The sequence below is a fragment of the Haemaphysalis longicornis genome, unplaced genomic scaffold, assembly GCF_048455015.1.
Source record: "Haemaphysalis longicornis isolate Haplotype H1 unplaced genomic scaffold, Haemaphysalis longicornis Haplotype H1 scaffold_1, whole genome shotgun sequence".
In the NCBI taxonomy this organism is placed as follows: domain Eukaryota; kingdom Metazoa; phylum Arthropoda; class Arachnida; order Ixodida; family Ixodidae; genus Haemaphysalis; species Haemaphysalis longicornis.
This window is the reverse complement of record NW_027526203.1, coordinates 474881107-474898420: the sequence shown is the minus strand read 5'-3', so window position 1 is coordinate 474898420 and position 17314 is coordinate 474881107. Positions and strand designations below refer to the sequence as shown.

Here is a 17314-nt window from a genome sequence, read left to right as displayed (position 1 = left end):
GTACTTGGCAAAGAATGCTAGGCATTAATAGGGATGCTTTGTCGCCGTTTCCTCTGTAGCCAGACCGGCAGGTAGGAACGCAGTAACAGCATGGCCGTTCCCCCGAAATTTTTTGGCACTCACAAAATGCCAAGTGTGTTGTAGCGTCCCACGACAACTAAAGGAAACGCGCATTGCTGATGCTGCGGCAGCGAGCGTCCGTTCCCCGCCGAACGCCCTTCCATCCATCCACGCCAGTGCCGCAGTGCAGCGCCCTTGGGCAGTGCACGAAGCTCTCTCATTCCATGACAGCAGAGTTTTATGACTAGAAAACATTGAAGAACTGTGCCGATAGTATGCTATAGCTGTCCGTTGTGAGTGGAGTGGATTCCACTTAAAATGCATGGGTACCAAACAAACCAACAAAAATGGTCTGTTGTAACCAAAAGTTCAATGCGTTGTAACCAAAAGTTCAGTTCATCCAGTGTAATGAGCATAGACTGTACTTCGCATTTCCTGCCCTGACATCCCTGGCGTTATTGATCGAGTGGCCTGAAGCATTAGATGTAGGGTGTCGCAACACGCGGGTCCGAATCCCCGATTGCACGTTTTTTTTCAGTTGATTTCATTATATTTTGGCGATGTTTTCTATACTGAATTCACCCCTTTGCGCTGCGACCTTCACTGTTCCATGAGCGAGCTCGCAGAATGCACGCTGACTGACACTGACACGCTGGTGAGTTCTCGTTGGCATGGTGTTGACATAAGCACCGATAGCTTGCGGGCACAGTGCAATAAGCCCACTGTTGACTTGGTGCGAACGTGCTTATGACATAGGCAAGCTTCAAAGGTGTGGGTGAAGCACCTTGTCGTTGGGAATCTTCAGTGACATGGAGGGCATTCATCCACTGTGCACACCTCGGATAGTGAACGCTACGATTCTAAGCGGTGCTGGCAGGCTTATCTGACCCATTCTACAGCTGAAGACGTGGTTGAAGCGCAGTATGCCGATTCCTGGAATATCGAGAATGCCCAACCAACGATAATGTCGGATGCCAATCATGTTGTATGGAACCAAAACTGCAACTGGTTTTAATTCCAATCTTGGACATCATCCAATGACATCACATGACGAATACACGGCACTGCTGTTAGTTGTTGTGGTCGCCGCAAATTCCAAGTTTTATTTTTCTTCTTTCAGACTTTATAAATTAAATACTGCTTTATCAACCAGATAAACGATAAAAGGTGTGTTTATTTGGGCCAGTCTATGTAACGCAAACAAAACCAGATGTTTGACAAATACAGTCGAACTTCGCAATAGCGAAACCACTGGGTAAAGCCAAAAAACCCGCTTCTGCGGGAATTTCATTGCTGCAAGAATGAAACACAAATGAGAGAAAAATCGGCAACGAAACGAAAATCCATTTCCGAGAGTACGTTATATTACTTCGGGAGCCTTACCTCGCAGTAACCTCACAGCTCAGCTCTCATACTACAAAAAGTGGTTCGTTGCTAGTCTAGCGTGCCTAAGAACGACAAGATCGTGTTAAAAGCATCCAAAACATCCAGAGGGTTCACCTTCTCTGCACATTTTTCTCCTTGGCCCTCGGCACTGAGTATGTCCGAGCATGCAAACAAAGTCCAGCTTCTCCTCTTGACAAACTGCCAGAAAGAGGCACCTCGCTGTTGCAGTGCTGTCCACAAAACTAAGTGAGCACCACTTTGCTGACGTCCAGAAAGGCCACGGCAGAACTGTTTTGTTTCGCGCACGTGCGCCATTAAGGAGTGGCGTCTATGCTTTTGAAAATGGAAGAGCGAGCTGCAGGAGGTTCCAAACTCGTCGATGCTACCCTCCCTTCCTCTACTTGGGCCACTACTTAGGCCATGATGGCTGCCTTATCTCATAGCGATAAAAACTTCCACTTTTGGGCTGGTGAAGGCATCTTACAGAGAGCGAACATGCCGATCGCCGCACACTAAACAAATGCAGCCTAGCCCAAGCCAAAGCTGAGAGCCGCCATGTGTCGTCCCTTGGTGGCATAGAGTTTCATACTAATACAGTGGAATCTCGGTGATACGAATTCGGTTCATACGAATTTCATTGTGATACAAATTTTCAAAATTCCCCGGCGAAAATGTATTGTATGCAATGTAAAAAAATTCGGATGATCCGTACGCATTTACCACTCCGGTGCGGGTGATACGAACACGCGAGCCGCGAGCAGACTGCGGCGTGGACGCGAGGCGGGAGTGTTGGTGTGGCTGTGCGGCTGTGCGGCCTTGGTTGCGCGCAGGCACAAAATCATTAGTCCTCCCCCGCTGACGGTAATCCTCCATGGGGGGTGTTTACAATAGCTGCAGGAAAGGTGCTGTTCCGAACGAATATAACGGCCCTCTCGACGCCTGGTCTTTCTCCCTCCCTTCTTTTATCTCCCGCTACAATCCCTTCTCTTTGAAACTTTCGTTTCCGCTGGCTGCAGCTCGGGTGCCTCTAGCTTCCTTTTTTGTATTACACTTTTTGAATAAACCACAGCAATCAAGCGTTCCCTCATTGCTGACAGTGAATACCTTCGCCATTTTGCCTTCTCCGCATTCCTCGCTTCTGAGGTCTACGCCCTACTCTCTAGTTACCCTGTTGTCGCCTTGCCGTGTTGCCTGCGCCACTTGCGCGTAGATTATGTTGAAGTGTGAACCGCATGGAGCGTTTTCTGCTCACGGAAACGTGCCGCGCACGCCAAAGGCGCGCTGACGCCGCCGCGAATACCACCTGCATGCTGCGCGCGGCCGCAGAACAGGGAGCGCGGTGCGGCAAGCGGCGGCAACATGGCGGCGTCACCGGCAGCGAAGTGGTGCGGGTAGCTCGACCGACCGCTTCTGATCGCTCTTTAAGATGCCATTAAGGAACAAATGAAGTTGCTTGTACAGTAAAGGAGCTGATAATGTGGGCGAAAACAACACTATAAAGCATCGTCTGCGCGGCTAGGAAAAGCGCCAATCAAATATCCGCAACCGTGGTGAGCCTAAACATCTCCGGCGGGGCCACCGGGCTGCCCGGAGCGTTTTCAAACTGCCGCCATGAAGAGCGCGCCTTGCCATTGGCGCGGCGCAAGTCGGCAGGCTCCTCCCACTGTCGCACGCGTTGGGCGTCCTTTTTACCGGGCGAGGTAGAATCTGTCGCGGGGGTGAAATCGCCAACGTGGGTGTGAAAATAACGCACACGCAACGCCGACGCGCACGAATCGCATGCGGTTCGTGTGTGCACGTCGCGTCGACGATGAGCACGCGTTCTTTTGACTCCCGCGTTGACGATTCGGCCTGGCACCCCGGCGCCAGCCTCTGCCTCGGTTGCCGCGAACAGCAGTGGGAGCAGCCTCATGACTTGCGCCAATGGGGAGACGTGTGCCTCATGGCGGCAATTTCAAAGCGCTCGCAGCAGCTGGCTGGGCCACCTCCGCGGCGGATATTCGGCGCGGATGGCATTTTATAGCGCAGTTTTCTCCCACTTTGTGAGCTCCTTTCCCGCATAAGCATTTTAGTTTACACCTTGAGCTGCATTTTAACAAAAGGTTGCAAGCGGTCGCTGAAGCTACTAGCACCTCTTCACGGCAAGAGCCAACGCCATGTCGCCGCCGTCTGTCACACGCGCGGCACTATTCCATTTTTTCTCGTTTTCTGATGATACGAATTTTCTGGTGATACGAATATTTTTGCCGCCCCTTGAGATTTGTATGACCGAGATTCCACTGCATATACTAGAGGAAAATCTGGCGCCACTGTCTAGGGGAGCCACACTTCAGCAAAAGTTCTGTGATGTACCAAGCAGCACGTTCCACTTCTCCTTGGTATGGATCATAAACAGGCTGAAAAGTTGACTGGCTGAAAAAAAAGCAACAATATTGCTGCAAAAGGTTATCCAAATTTGTTTTGTTCTCATAAAATTGAAGCTACAAAAAGATTTAGTTGTCAGGGATTACTTTGAAGCTTCACGCAAGATGAACAAGAAAAAATGTTGCCTCTTTTTGTGGATTTTGGCTTCGAGACAAAAATGAAGCCATGTGGCTAGCTAAGCCAAGTAGGCAAGGAACGTCACTAGCTGCAATGGCGGCGCCCATGACGGCCCGCGATTGCAGCACCAGATTTCCCTCTGGTATATATTAGTATGAAACTCTATGCCTGGTGGTGTCGCTGCGGGGCTGCCTTCACGGTTGCCTGCTGCACGGCCTGTTTTGTAAACAAATATGGCAGCAAGTGTGATGTGGCAAAAGTTTTAACACTCTGAGTCTGAAAAAAATGCATTTGAGCACTTTTTAGACACTGTTAGCCTCAAATGGGTAGGTGAAATGCCAACCGGACTCGCAATGAATTTCGCTAATGCGGAATCGCTTTCCAAAAACATTTCCACGAGATATGGGCGTCTCACTGGGGATCCAAGAATATACTCGTGGGATTTTGTTATCACGGGGTTTGACTGCAGTGTCTCTTTAAGGCTTCTGCCTTGATAGAGAGAGAGACGGGCACAGGCAGCTTGGTTAGAGGACGAAGAAGATAAACTGCACCCGCTGCCGCGCTCACCCGTTACAAGGGCTAGCCGAAGATCGGACGCGGTGCCCCCAGTCTCCCTCGACATAAACACGATGGGGACCAACACCACACAGAGAAAAAAAACGGCCACGCCCCGTCCTTCCCGCAGCGCACGATGATGCGCTGCTGGACGGACGGGGCCTGCCGTGCCCGTGGTGCTCCAGGCACAGTGCAGGAAGGGCGCCTCACCGGGCTTGCCCAGTAGGGAGACCAGGTTGAGGCCCAGCTTGACCGGCTCCACCACCACGCACGCATGCTGGAACTTGCCCTGCAAGGGGGGCAAGCACTGCTGTAGCTGCTGCCCTCATGGCTAGCACGGCACGGAGCACTTGCTGCTCCCGCATACTCTACAACAATGACAAAGCAGTGCTGCTCTCCCCTCATGTCATTGCTGTAGCTGGGATAACACTTTTTCGCATTCACTTCTTCCACAGGAGTCTGCCAATCGAAGTCTTACCATACCATGCTCTCGAGAATCACGTCACTTTGCAGGAAACATTTTCAGACAGAGTATAAAGTTGTTCATTGGAATAAACATGGGCCACATTATCACCATGGGATGGCACAATTCACACATTTCTCCAAGTAAGTAGTATTGGGATGAAGACTTATTCACTCTCTAAGCACTGTTAAGGTACATTTTGGAACAATCTAGCCCCAATAAACCAATAGCAGATTTTCACAAATATACAACAATCTGTTTCTTTTTTTCACTAGGAAAATAACTACTGCCCAAATCAGTTCAGAGAAATAAAGGAAGGAATTAGAAGTGTCACGATGTGGTAAAGCCGGCTTGGCCTAGTCAAGCAGCAGCTATATTTGCCCGCGCTGTTGTCACCACTTTAAAGCAACAGTGGATTGTCTTGAGAAGCGTTACATCGTTAAGTATCAATGCTAACCTTCCCCAAGCCCAGTTTCATCATACAAGCGCACGATAACAAGACCGGGTGAGACTTCAGTCACGGTGGGTGGCAGAATCCAAAAATCGCAGAGTGCACCAAAGCAGCCCCTGCGAGGTTGCGCCCTCCAGCAGGGAGAACTGCTCAAAAAAAAGCAGTGCAGCAAAAGAAAGGTCCAGGGGTGTTACCCGAAAGGTGGCCATGTCATAGGGCTCGCCGCTGTCGTTGTACACGATGAGCACAAAGTCGTTGCCGATGTGGCGCTTCTTGTTGTCCCGCTGACGGTCGCTGCTGCCGTTGGGCATGAGGGTGGCCACGTGGAAGACGACCTGGGTGACGTCGTCCTGCCAGCAGAGGCCGTGGACGCCGTCCTCGCGCCGCTCGGAACAGTCGAGGCCGCCCACATAGGTGCGCCGGGGGTCCAGCTCGGAGAGGCACACCAGCGAGCCGAGCTGCCGCAGCAGCGCTGTGTAGCGCACCGAGCCGTGCGTGTTGGACAGGATGGCCTGCTCCTGGCCTGCCTGGCCACCCCCCACGTAGACCAGGCCCAGCCGGTGGGTCTCGTGCGTGGGCATCAGGTCGAAGACGGCCAGCGACCGCTCCGCCTCCCGCTCCCCCAGCTGCAGGGCCCGCTCGCTCTCGCTCCGGAACAGGTGCAGGAACACAAACCTGGCAGGGGGAGGTGCCTGGAGCTGCTGTCAAGCAAATTTTGCTCTTCTCTAATGTGCGTTCCATTTTTGTCATGGGACCCAAATCCTTGTAAATAACCCGGAGGCAATTCAAAATCGTGCTGTACGGTTTGTTACTAACTCTTACAGTTATGAAATTAGCGTTACAGACCTTAAACAATCTCTCTCATGGGGCACTCTACAACTGCGACGAACCTTTTCTAGGTGTTTATTTTTGAAACAGATTGTGTGTGAGGAGGTGGCAATAGATCGATATAAGCACCTTCATCCGCCCACGTATGTATCTAGATGAAGGGACAACAGTAAAAAAATTGCTGAATGCTCTTGCCGTACATCTACATTCCAAGCGTCATTTTCCCCCCCGTCCTACCCGACACGTCCTACCCGACACTGTTGTTGCTGCCCCCCTGAATTGTCTCCCGCTGCGCTCTGGCAGCACTTGCGCATGGGCACAACATGACTTTAATTGTTTTTTTAGTAGTTTTTTGTCACTGTTTTCTGCTGTTATCTGCGTTTATCTGCCGTTTCCGCTATAATCTTTGTATGCGAAGCCCTGGCAGCACATCAGTATGGTCACATGATCTGAAACATGTTTTTTCTCTCGGTTTTTTTTTTTAGTGTGTCACTGTCGTCTGTTGTTTCCGGTGTTTTTTCATTACATTTTCTTGCCTTGATGTCATTATGCCGTGCCTGTGATTCTTTGTGGGTATTTTCCTGTATAACACCCCTACCACAATGCCTCTTGGCGAATGCAGGTATGTTAATAAATAAATAAATAAACAAACAAACAAACAAACAAGCTTTTACATGCGACTGCATCTCATTCACTCGCCTTGTCCCTCCATATGGCGTTGTTGTTGTCCGTCCACACCCCTCCCCCATTCTCCTCGCCGCGCGAGCTGCGCTCTCCGCCGCTCACCCCCTCTCATCTCCGATAGCGAACACTCTCTCGCGAGGGGCATTGGATTGGATTCGATTGGCTTGGCTTGGATTTAAGTGGATTGTGTTGGATTGTGTTGCGTCATAGCCGCGCCACGTTGCGTCATAGCCGCGGTCGTTCCAGCACCGGCCAAAGAAATAAAGAATACATCATACGCGTTCCTCACACGTTTCACGCAATTAGAGAATCAACCCAACGGAAACACCAAGTGAACCCCCAAGATGCGTCGCATCTCCACAGGGTTCCCCTCGCGGGAAGGTGGGGTAATTTTTTTTTTTCTGTTCTATAAAGGCGTAATTTTTGCTTAATGTTCTGATTGTAAATGTACCACGACCAGTAGTAGTTCAATACAAGAGATAATTCAATGTAAACGGGTTCGATCTGGTCAGATGAGACTGCACCTACTTCGCATCATCGGTGCATGAAACAACAGGCAGCAGGAGAATGGAAATTGCGTAATTGTTTAATTTCTCAGTGAATGAAGAGGCATTGTTTGCTGGCAGACAAGCACTGACAGGTATAAAACAGCTAATGTTTACAATGAAACAATGTTGCACACTGCTTCCATCTTTGAGATCTGCCAATCACTGGCTCGCTCTAAAATACGTGCAAGAATGGGGCACAAGCGTCTCGAAGGCCAGCCCACCTGGGGCTCATGCCCGCACTGTAGAGGTCGGCCACGGAAGACGCCGTGGCCCCCACGGCGGGGCCGTCCGAGGCGGGGCTCCCCCCAGACACCGTGTGGCCTCGGTCGCGGAAGCTGCTGGCCGGCACCTCTGCAGCGACCGCCCCCTCAGCCTCCCGCCCACAGGCGGCGACGGCGACACACCCACCTGTCCGCTCCTCCGGAATGCTGTCGCACCTGCGCCGCACAGTTAGAATCCCCATGGGCGCCTCTTTCTGACGTTGGGCACTAAGCCGTTTGCAAGTACGTACAATACGTGTTCTGCAAATATGTCACATCTCGCCCTGCACCACAGAGCACAGGAGGGGAAATGGCCCATAGTGGCAAGCGATCATGTCACAATGAAAAGCAATGCGGACTACAAAGCTTCGCAGCTGATGGCACCTGATGGACGAACGACTGTGCACTGAATTCAGCGGCGGCCAGCAGTTTCTTCTCCTGTGACAAATGCCTTGACCTAGGCCAGCGCTTGTGACGTTTCTGGTCGACCTAGGAAGCGTCCTCTCTTGCCTTGTTCTTTCGCCGTCCCATGAACTCAGGCGGCATCTACCCCACCCTACCAGGGCTGAATCTCATGCTAGCGACTTCCTTCTTAGACAACAAGCTCTACTCTTTTTCATTTCATTCATTCATACTGCACGCCAAGATGCTGGCCCATGCAGGGGGGGCAATAGAGAACAAGTCAAGTACAAAGAGCGCATCAACAGGTGTGGGGATCCTTTCGGTCCCCTTTTCCTCTTCCTGCGTCATCCCACGGGCCGATGCACCGGTGGGCACGAACGATGCCCCGCCACCGCCTTGCTCCTCCTCACCCAGGAGCCTGCCCGTCTGGAGCCTACCCGTCCAGAGCGGGGCCCCTGACCCCAATCAGACGTGCGAGGTAGGCCTAGTCCTACCCCGCCGGCAGCCCGCTTGAGGCCGGGCCTTGAGGTGCGCGCTGATAGTGTAGTTCCTAGCCCGGTTGAGACGATCAATATGCACTGTACCACTTCACCAATAAATCTCCTGGTTCACCCTGGCCCTTTGGAGCCTCTCGTCGCCTTGTCAGCGAGTCGAATTCATGGAAACATCCCTCGAGGTGTTGTGAACATCTCTGGGGCATTTTGAATGGGGCATTCCGTGGGCACAGTAAAAACCCCTGTATACAACATAGGCCCTTTAAGTCTCACCATGCCCACACACGTTGCTATCAATTAGGCTGCCACCTAAACATCTCTAAATGCTAGCCTAGTACAACAACCACAAAAAGAATACCAAAGAAGGAATCACAGTGGGGCAAAAACGCCATGCACTAAAAAAACCGGAAGAATTTTATACGAAGTAAAGGTAGTCATAACAATACAATGGTTTAGGTTTAGTAATTCACGAGACAAATGGTTAGTCCAATCCCGTGTCAAGTTTCTTGACTGTAAAACCTGAAGAGGGAGGGAATTCTATTTGTTAATAGTACACACACAAAAACATTAATGTGAGATTTAGTTTTAGCAAATACTGGTGTAAGGGGGCTATGCCTTGTCTGTTGGGCATCCATAGATGTTACATAACGAAAGTTTGAGATTGGCTTGTCATTGGGATGGAAGGAGTCACCATCGCAGACTGCCTTCCCAGCTGGCCAATTTTGCGTTTCACCAGCCACCGTTCAGGCATGCCTCGCACCCCGCTGGCGAGCAGCTTCCCAGTGGAGGCAGGCCACCCACCTGTCTGGCCGGAGGGGCAAGTCGGGCACCTCGGGGCTGGAGTTTGTGCGGCGCAGGGGGGAGCGTGCTGCCTCCTCGTCCACCAGGTGGCATCGGAAGATGGCCGCCACGTCGGGCAGCGGGAAGTCCTGCAACCACCCAGGAATGACTGTGCCGCCCCCACAACAAGCATGGCTTGCAGTATCGGACCAGGGAGCAGCTGTGCATCTGTGGGCGTGGGAAGGCCTGGCCAGGGTCTTTATGGACGCTCTTACCTTCCTGGGTCATTTCCACTGCATCGTATGCAGACTTCGTTTTTCCACTTCTTAAATCCACCACATCTGCATTCTCACCCTATAATCACGGCAATCAAATAAACTGTGGCCCCTGACACTAGTTCTCAGAGTGCTCTGCATTTTTTCACATTTGACCTCTTCCATCTGAACCTCTGCCCAAAACAGAAACTTCTTGAGCTAGCCCGTTTATGATGTCCTTACAGCGGCCTCAATATGGGTCACAGAGGGCAGGTGTCAGTTACACATGCTGCAGGCTAGTGTGTGGGATCTCAAGGACTGGCTGTGCTACAGCAAGAACTGCCCAGTTGCACTGGCTGCGCAGTGGTGTCTGAAGGCTCGGATCTGGGTGCTGACATACATACACCAAAATGGGCACTCAGTGCACAGGCGGTGCAGGCATCACACAGGCACACAGCTGTCGCTTGAAGTCACGCTTCCACAGCCGCCATCTTGAGAGTAAAAATTTTGCCAGCAGGCCACGCCACCGACCCACAATTGAGAGAGTGACAAAGATGGGTTTTGCTCCACCTGTGCTGCTCAAGGGCGGTTCTTTTGTTGCGGCCGAACCATGGCAAATCAGATTTCTTTCACTGCCATTATCCTTGGGGGGATGCAATAGTGAGTTTGGCCCAGTTTTCCCTCTCACAACTTGTTTGTTCTCTCAAACCGCACTGCAGTGCGCTTGCTGTCTACACACGCATAGCACAAATAGAACAGGCCGTTGATCACCAACTAGACTTTCCTGTTTTTCACTGTTGTTAGGGTGGAAGGTAGGATAATTTGGCAATACATATGTCAACAAGATGTAAACGGGTTCGATATAGTCGGGTTTGACTGTATTTGATTGGCAGACATAAGTATTGCCCTGGGCTATCTGAAGTAAAATTTCACATAAAGTGAATACAGTCGAACACGGGTATATTGAACACGGGTATATCGAATTATTGTCTATATCGAACACATAATTTATCCCCTCGAAAATTCTGTGTAAAAGTATAGAAATTAGTACGTTTATATCGAACGGTATTGGCTATATCGAACGCCACGTGAGCTGGAAGGTGGTCTTTGACAGTCGCTTAGCGGGCGACATTGCGCCTTCGCCGGAACCCGACAGGGACAGAAGCCCGAAACGCCAGGAAAATGTCACAGTGCGAGGCAGGGATACCCAGACTCCGCTCCGACTGCACACGTTCTCCAAAATGAGGAACAGCTCTTTTTTTTGGCTAGCTACGTTCCCAGGCTTGCCGAAAATATTTTTTTCTCTCTCTCTGGGTCTGTCTTTCCCCGATGTCGCCTCGGAAAAGGGAAGAGAAGGAACGAAGGTGCTGGCGGCCTCCTCCTCCTTTTGCATTTGGCTGTTGTTGCTCTTTCAGAGTTGTCCCGCACCTTTTGTACATTGCTGTTTCTTTCGGAGGTGAGCATCGCGAGCACTTTTTAGAGAACGTTCAGAGAGCCTTGGAATCGTTACCATCAAAGTTCTTGTGTTGCGTTGTGCGTTGTTCTTTTGCGTGCATGTTATTTGTGGATGGTGTGCGAAGGCGCAGCGAGCGGCTGGAATTTTCGAGTTGTGCAGGCGTCGTGTACGTGTCTACGACACGTATGACTGGGTGAGGGTGAACTGACGCGGAAGCAACGGCCGCTACAACTACAGCCAGCGTAGAGAAGCGCAAGAACCTTTGCGACAAAGCTGAAAGCCATTCAGTGGGTCAAGGCAGGAGGGAAAAAGTCGACAAAGTGTCTACGGACGACTTCGTGAACGCTGACAGCAATGTTCAGGCTGTTTCGAGCCTCAGTGACAAGAATATCGTAGCTGCGGCCGCAGTAACCCAGGCTGATAAGCTCGAGTGGCGCAGATCGTCCGGACGAGGAGGCGGCTGCTCGATCGTACTCCGCCGGTGAAGTGGCGGCTGCGTTCAGCTTGATTTGCCGTTGTTGTGGCGACATGGAAGGAACTGGGCTGTCGCACCTGGATAGTCTCGAGAAGATCGAGACCAGCGTCTTGAATTTTATTTCCAGGACGAAGAAGCTGGCCAAGATCAGCAATTTTTTTTCACACAAATAAAGCATCCTGTTGCGTCGCTAGTGTGGAATTAGTCGTCATTCTTCAATGCGCAGATCGGTAAATGATCGTCTACCACAGGTGAGGTCTCAGAGCCCATATTTTTTATATCGAATTTTTCATATATCGAACTATTTCGCGATCCCCTTGGAGTTCGATATATCCGTGTTCGACTGAAGTGTGACGCACATGCAAACACTTTTTAAAAGACGTGTCAATTTTTCGGAAAAAACTGCTCACTGGGTGCTCATTTATGCAAAACACTAGAAGTGGAACAGGGATGGCTTCCTGCTCCTAGCTCTGCTGCTCCATAATGCCCCCGCACCTTTTTAGATGCGACGCATCTCTTTCACTCGCCTTGTCCCTCCGGCGTCGTCCGGCGTAGTCCGCATCCCTCCCCCATTCTCCTCGCCGCGCCAGCTGCGCGCTAGCGCTGCTCTTACCGCAGCGCCATCTGCGTGTTAGCGCTCACCGGCGCTTGCTTCGTCGCCGTGCCAGCTGTGCGTGGGTGCAGGTTAGCGCGCAGCTTGCGCTCGGTTAACACATGCGCATGCGCTGCTATGCGCTGCACTCTCTCCTTCCGCTGCATATAAACGCGGTAACTGCGCCGCTCCGCCAATGACATCCTCCGATGACCACCGATGATTTGAATGAAGACTAACAGGCCTGCTATCGCGATGGTCGGCGCAACCGTAAAATTTACACCATCTTCCCGCGAGGGGAACCATGGGGTAGATGCGACGCATCGGGGGTGAACATGCTGCGTAAAATATGGACACACAACAATGGACACGCTAACATAACGGAAACGCAATGGAAGCCCCCGATGCGTCGCATCTACCCCATGGTTCCCCTCGCCGGAAGATGGTGTAAATTTTTTCTTCGCCCCTGAACTCTCGGGGCAGGTCACCTTTGAGGTAGCAGGGGAGCAAAAACCCTTGCTGCGCTACCTCACCTGCCTGCATAAAAATGACCAGCACCCACGGGGCTCCTGGCACCCCCCTCACCGTGCTGTCCGAGGCCCGGGGGTAGAGGTCGTTCTGCAGGCGTAGCAGCCAGGCGCTGTTGCCCGTGGGCCGCCGCACCAGCACCTCGGCCCAGCCACAGCACCAGCAGCCACACACCTGCCGCAGAACCAGGCCCCCACGGCCACCGGCCCTGCGCGGTGGTGTTGGGGCGAACCCCATTCGGACCAGAACGCACTGACAACGCGGTGGGGGCGCGCGATGACCACTGCATAAGCTTGCGACGCAGTGACTCCGGGCTGACGAGCGAGTTGCTCATGCGGTTTCGGCTGGATTGTGCAATAAATTATTTCACTCTCTGGCAAGGTCTATAGACTTTTAAATATACTTTGCAATGGGTGGAAGAACGAAACGCCATTCACAGCTGCTGCAACAACTACCATAATGAAGTAGTCACAGTAATTCGCAATGTGTTTTCCTTAAACGGACCCTGCAACACTCTTCATGCAGTGCAAGTAAACCTGCGCGACGTTTAGATTACACTGCCAGCCTCTTCTATGTCTGAACCTGTCCGCATGCTGTTGGTGTTCCTTTTGCGCGTGGAGTTTGAGTGACGAACTAAATATTCCACTTTCAACGAGCCCACTCGACAACAAACGTTTATTGCTTCAAAAATGCCCTACCAGCCTGAGCGCTTGCGTGCGAGCAGGCCGCCATGCCTGCTTTTTTGTGGCACCAGACCGGAAAAAGACCGGGGAAAAGGACAAAACTCCCCGGCGTGTGACATATCGAAGGCCGCCGAACAGAATGCCGCGTGCTGCCCCCTTCTCCGGAAAAGAGCGCGCAGCTTTCGTCGCGTTGTCCACGGTTGAGTTAAGAGGAAACATTTATGCGCGATTTTTCATCGCGCGTAGTTTCGGTGATAGTGAACGGATTTTCATAATTCTTGAGGGAGGAGATTGCTGGGACAATAGACTTTACTCCAAAATACATTCCGAGTAGTCGATGTTAAGTGTTGCAGGGTCCCTTTAAGGATGTGCAAGTGCAATAATATACAATTACGGTTTAAATAGTTGTCGCCAAATAAGTTAATCTAGTATTCCAGTTTCTCAAATATTCAGTATATTCCAGATGAGAGAGTGTGAAACACAGTTTGTTTCTACCATTAAAATCTGTGCGATTCTGAATTACTGAGCACCACTGACATAATAGCACACAGGCTGAACCGCAATCTAAACGGAAGATCACAGCGTACCGATTCCAGATTACTCACCCAAAGCTCCTTTTGCAACCAAAGTATGGCCATTATAAATAAAGCACTCCTCTGACGAACAGCCTCCATGCATGGACCTAGAATTTAAATCTAAATTTACATTTTGATTCCCAGTGCGCAGTGAAGCCAAAGTAACTCTTACTTGACTCCCAATATGAAGAGCTGCTGCTTCGACAACTATGCCGATTCAGTGAGGTCAAAGTAACTCTTACTTGACTCCCAATACGAAGGACTGCTACTTTTGCAACTATGCCGATGCAGTGAGGCCAAAGTACTCTTACTTGACTCCCAATATGAAGAACTGCTGCTTCGACAACTATGCCGATTCAGTGAGGTCAAAGTAACTCTTACTTGACTCCCAATACGAAGGACTGCTACTTTTGCAACTATGCCGATGCAGTGAGGCCAAAGTACTCTTACTTGACTCCCAATACGAAGAACTGCTACTTTGACAACTATGCCGATGCAGTGAGGCCAAATGTAACTCTTACTTGACTCCCAATACGAAGAACTGCTGCTTCGATAACTATGCTGATTCAGTAAGGCCAAAGTAACCCTTACTTGACTCCTAAAACGAAGAACTGCTACTTTGACAACTATGCCGATGCAGTGAGGCCAAAGTAACTAACTCTTACTTGACTCCCAATACGAAGATTACTGCTTCGAACAACTATGCCGATTCAGTGAGGCCAAAGTAACTTACTTGACACCCAGTACCATAAACTGCTACTTTGACAACTATGCCGATGCAGTGAGGCCAAAGTAACTCTTACTTGACTCCCAATACAACTATGCCGATGCAGTAAGGCCAAAGTAACTCTTACTTGACTCCCAATACGAAGAACTGCTACTTCGACAACTATGCTGATTCAGTGAGCCCAAAGTAACTCTTACTTGACTCTCAATACGAAGAACTGCTGCTTCAACGACTATGCCGATGCAGTGAGGTCAAAGTAACTCTTACTTGACTCTTAATACAAAGAACTGCTACTTTGACAACTACAGTTAAATCTCGGTGATACGAATTTCACGGGGTCGTGTGATATATTCGCAACATCCAAAATTCTTATCATCACAATGAACACATGAAAGATAAATAAATTTCTTTGTGGGAGAAAAAACTCCTTGGCATTTTCTATACTAAGATCTTCAACAATCGACTTCTCGAAGGCGCAAAATTGTGTGCAAGCGATTTCATGAATGTTTTTGCCCACAACTGCACGCCTCAGCACATTGAATGCCAGGTGCGTTTCAGCAGTCGTGGGTGGCGGCGGTCAGTGCAATTCTTTCTTAGGTCTTGGTCCACCTTATGAAGGATATCCAGCTTTTCCTTAAATGATAGGGGCTTTCGCGACATGTTGGCGATGAACCAAGCTCCCTATACCAGCAAACAGCGTGCAAGCGTGTGATCTCACGAACCTCCCTGAGGTGGAAAGCGCGGGCAAACACAGGTCGACAGCACACAGACAGAGAGAGAGGATGACAACGAGCGTCCCGTATTAAATTTAAAAAAAAAGCGAGAATCAGGCCAACACGACGTGGGGTGGAGGTGGGGGGGGGGGCATGCTACCCTCAGCACACGCAAACCAAGTCAGGCTGGCTCGAGTGGACTCAAGGTTGGTTTCTGCCTTCCTGGTCCAGTCCTCTCAACAGAGGGACCAGTGAGAGATCGCGCAGCCTCGTGATGCAGCTGGATGGGGCCGGTGAACTTGGATCTCGCCCAGGTTATGCTCTCTCCACCGGCTCACACACTTTGGTCTGTCCGCCGTGGTGCGGCAACGCGTTCGAAACAGCCTACACCTTTTGTATTGTAAGCAACGCATTTCGCCCATGAAATATTACGAATTCGTATCACACTGAAATTCGTACCAGCCGTGATCGCATTACCGGGGTTGTACTGCATGTTGATGCAGCGAGGCAAAAATAAGTACAACTTAGCTAGCAATACAAAAAACTGCTACTACAACTATGCTGATGCAAAACCCGATTCCTTGACAGCTGTTCTACAGCACCTTGGTTGCTAGTAACGTGATCCTGCTCTGTTCAATGCACTGCACATTCACTTCATTAGCTGTCGGAAGATGTTTGAGGCAGTTCCTCTGTACAAACGATACCCTTATGGCATGCAAAGGCAGCAGTGAACACCTTCCACTCCTTTTCGGGATTTGACTATAGGGTGCAATGCACTGAAGCTACACCTGAGCTTCGAGGCGCGCCGTAGTGGAGGGCTCCGGGCCACCTGCGGATCTTTAATGTGTGCCGACATCTCGACACAGGTCGCCCTCATCTGAAGCCACCCGCAATGTCCTTGGGCTCCGCAGCACAATGCCTTAGCTACGGCAGCGGGTACTTTTCTCGCCTCCCTATGCTGTAGTAGGCCGCCACTAGAGGGCTCACCCCCGCCGCTGCTCCAAGCTCAGGTCGTCCTGTGTGGTCGGCGGGTGACGGGGCACACGGCCACCACCCAGGGCCTCCGACTGGTGGCGCCGCCGCTGTTGCTGCTGCGGCTCCACCTCGTCCCCCCAGCGTGGCACTGCAGCCCCACAGAAGAAAGGCATGGGCATGCTGCTGTAAGTGCGCAACCAGTCTATTTTGCGACCTGACGTTGGGCCTGACGTTACGTGCACACCCACATTTGCAGCCGGTCGGGATTTTTCTTGCTGGATACTGAGGCGCTTTTTTTGCTCCATGAGCCAGCTATGCTTTCGCATCAAAGGGGAAAATGCTTTCACTCTTTCCTTCATGTCAGGAAGTGCCAGGAGAGCTGCAATATCCCCAGCATGGAGCAGTACTGCGTGATTCGCTCATAGCAGCAGACACACCTATCCGTTTGTTTTGCTTTGTTGTGGTTTTCTTCAGAGTGACTAATGAATGCATTTATTGCTGCAACTAAACTCCCTGTATTTCTCTTGCTGTGGTTTTCTTCAAAGTGGTTATTGAATATGTGTATAGCTTCAACAGAAGGGTAGCCGGCCAATAGCCGCGACATCACCTGAATGACGTCATTTAAGCATACAAACAACACCAAGAATGGCAGAGAGAGAAAAATCTTTTCAGCAAGTTTTGAAGTCATCTGATGAGCAGAGAGCAGCAATTCATGGCTCAGGTGCTGCTTTGTGGCTCCCTATTCTAAGTACTAGTAGGTGCGCTATGGTAGCATTTCAGATTTAGAAAGAAAGAAGTGGAAAACAAGTGTTGTACGCTGAAAGCCTCCGCACCCACCATCAGGGCAGACAACCCACCGGCACAGCTCAGCGTGCAAAGGGAGC

The 17314-nt window shown here is 50.8% G+C and overlaps 1 protein-coding gene across 3 annotated transcripts in view; it reads right to left on the bottom strand.

Annotated features, from left to right (window-relative positions):
- Positions 1 to 17314, bottom strand: part of Gig (TSC complex subunit tuberin) — a 99514-nt gene that overhangs the window by 12481 nt on the left and 69719 nt on the right. For 2 of the 3 annotated variants that reach the window (XM_077688227.1, XM_077688229.1), the window contains 6 exons: positions 16443 to 16578; positions 12815 to 12965; positions 9474 to 9601; positions 7738 to 7953; positions 5651 to 6131; positions 4753 to 4831 (listed from right to left, as the gene is read on the bottom strand). In XM_077688227.1, the coding sequence (XP_077544353.1) occupies positions 4753 to 4831; positions 5651 to 6131; positions 7738 to 7953; positions 9474 to 9601; positions 12815 to 12965; positions 16443 to 16578 (1191 nt within the window). The remainder of the gene's footprint in view (positions 1 to 4752; positions 4832 to 5650; positions 6132 to 7737; positions 7954 to 9473; positions 9602 to 12814; positions 12966 to 16442; positions 16579 to 17314) is intronic. The other variant, XM_077688228.1, reaches the window with a different exon arrangement.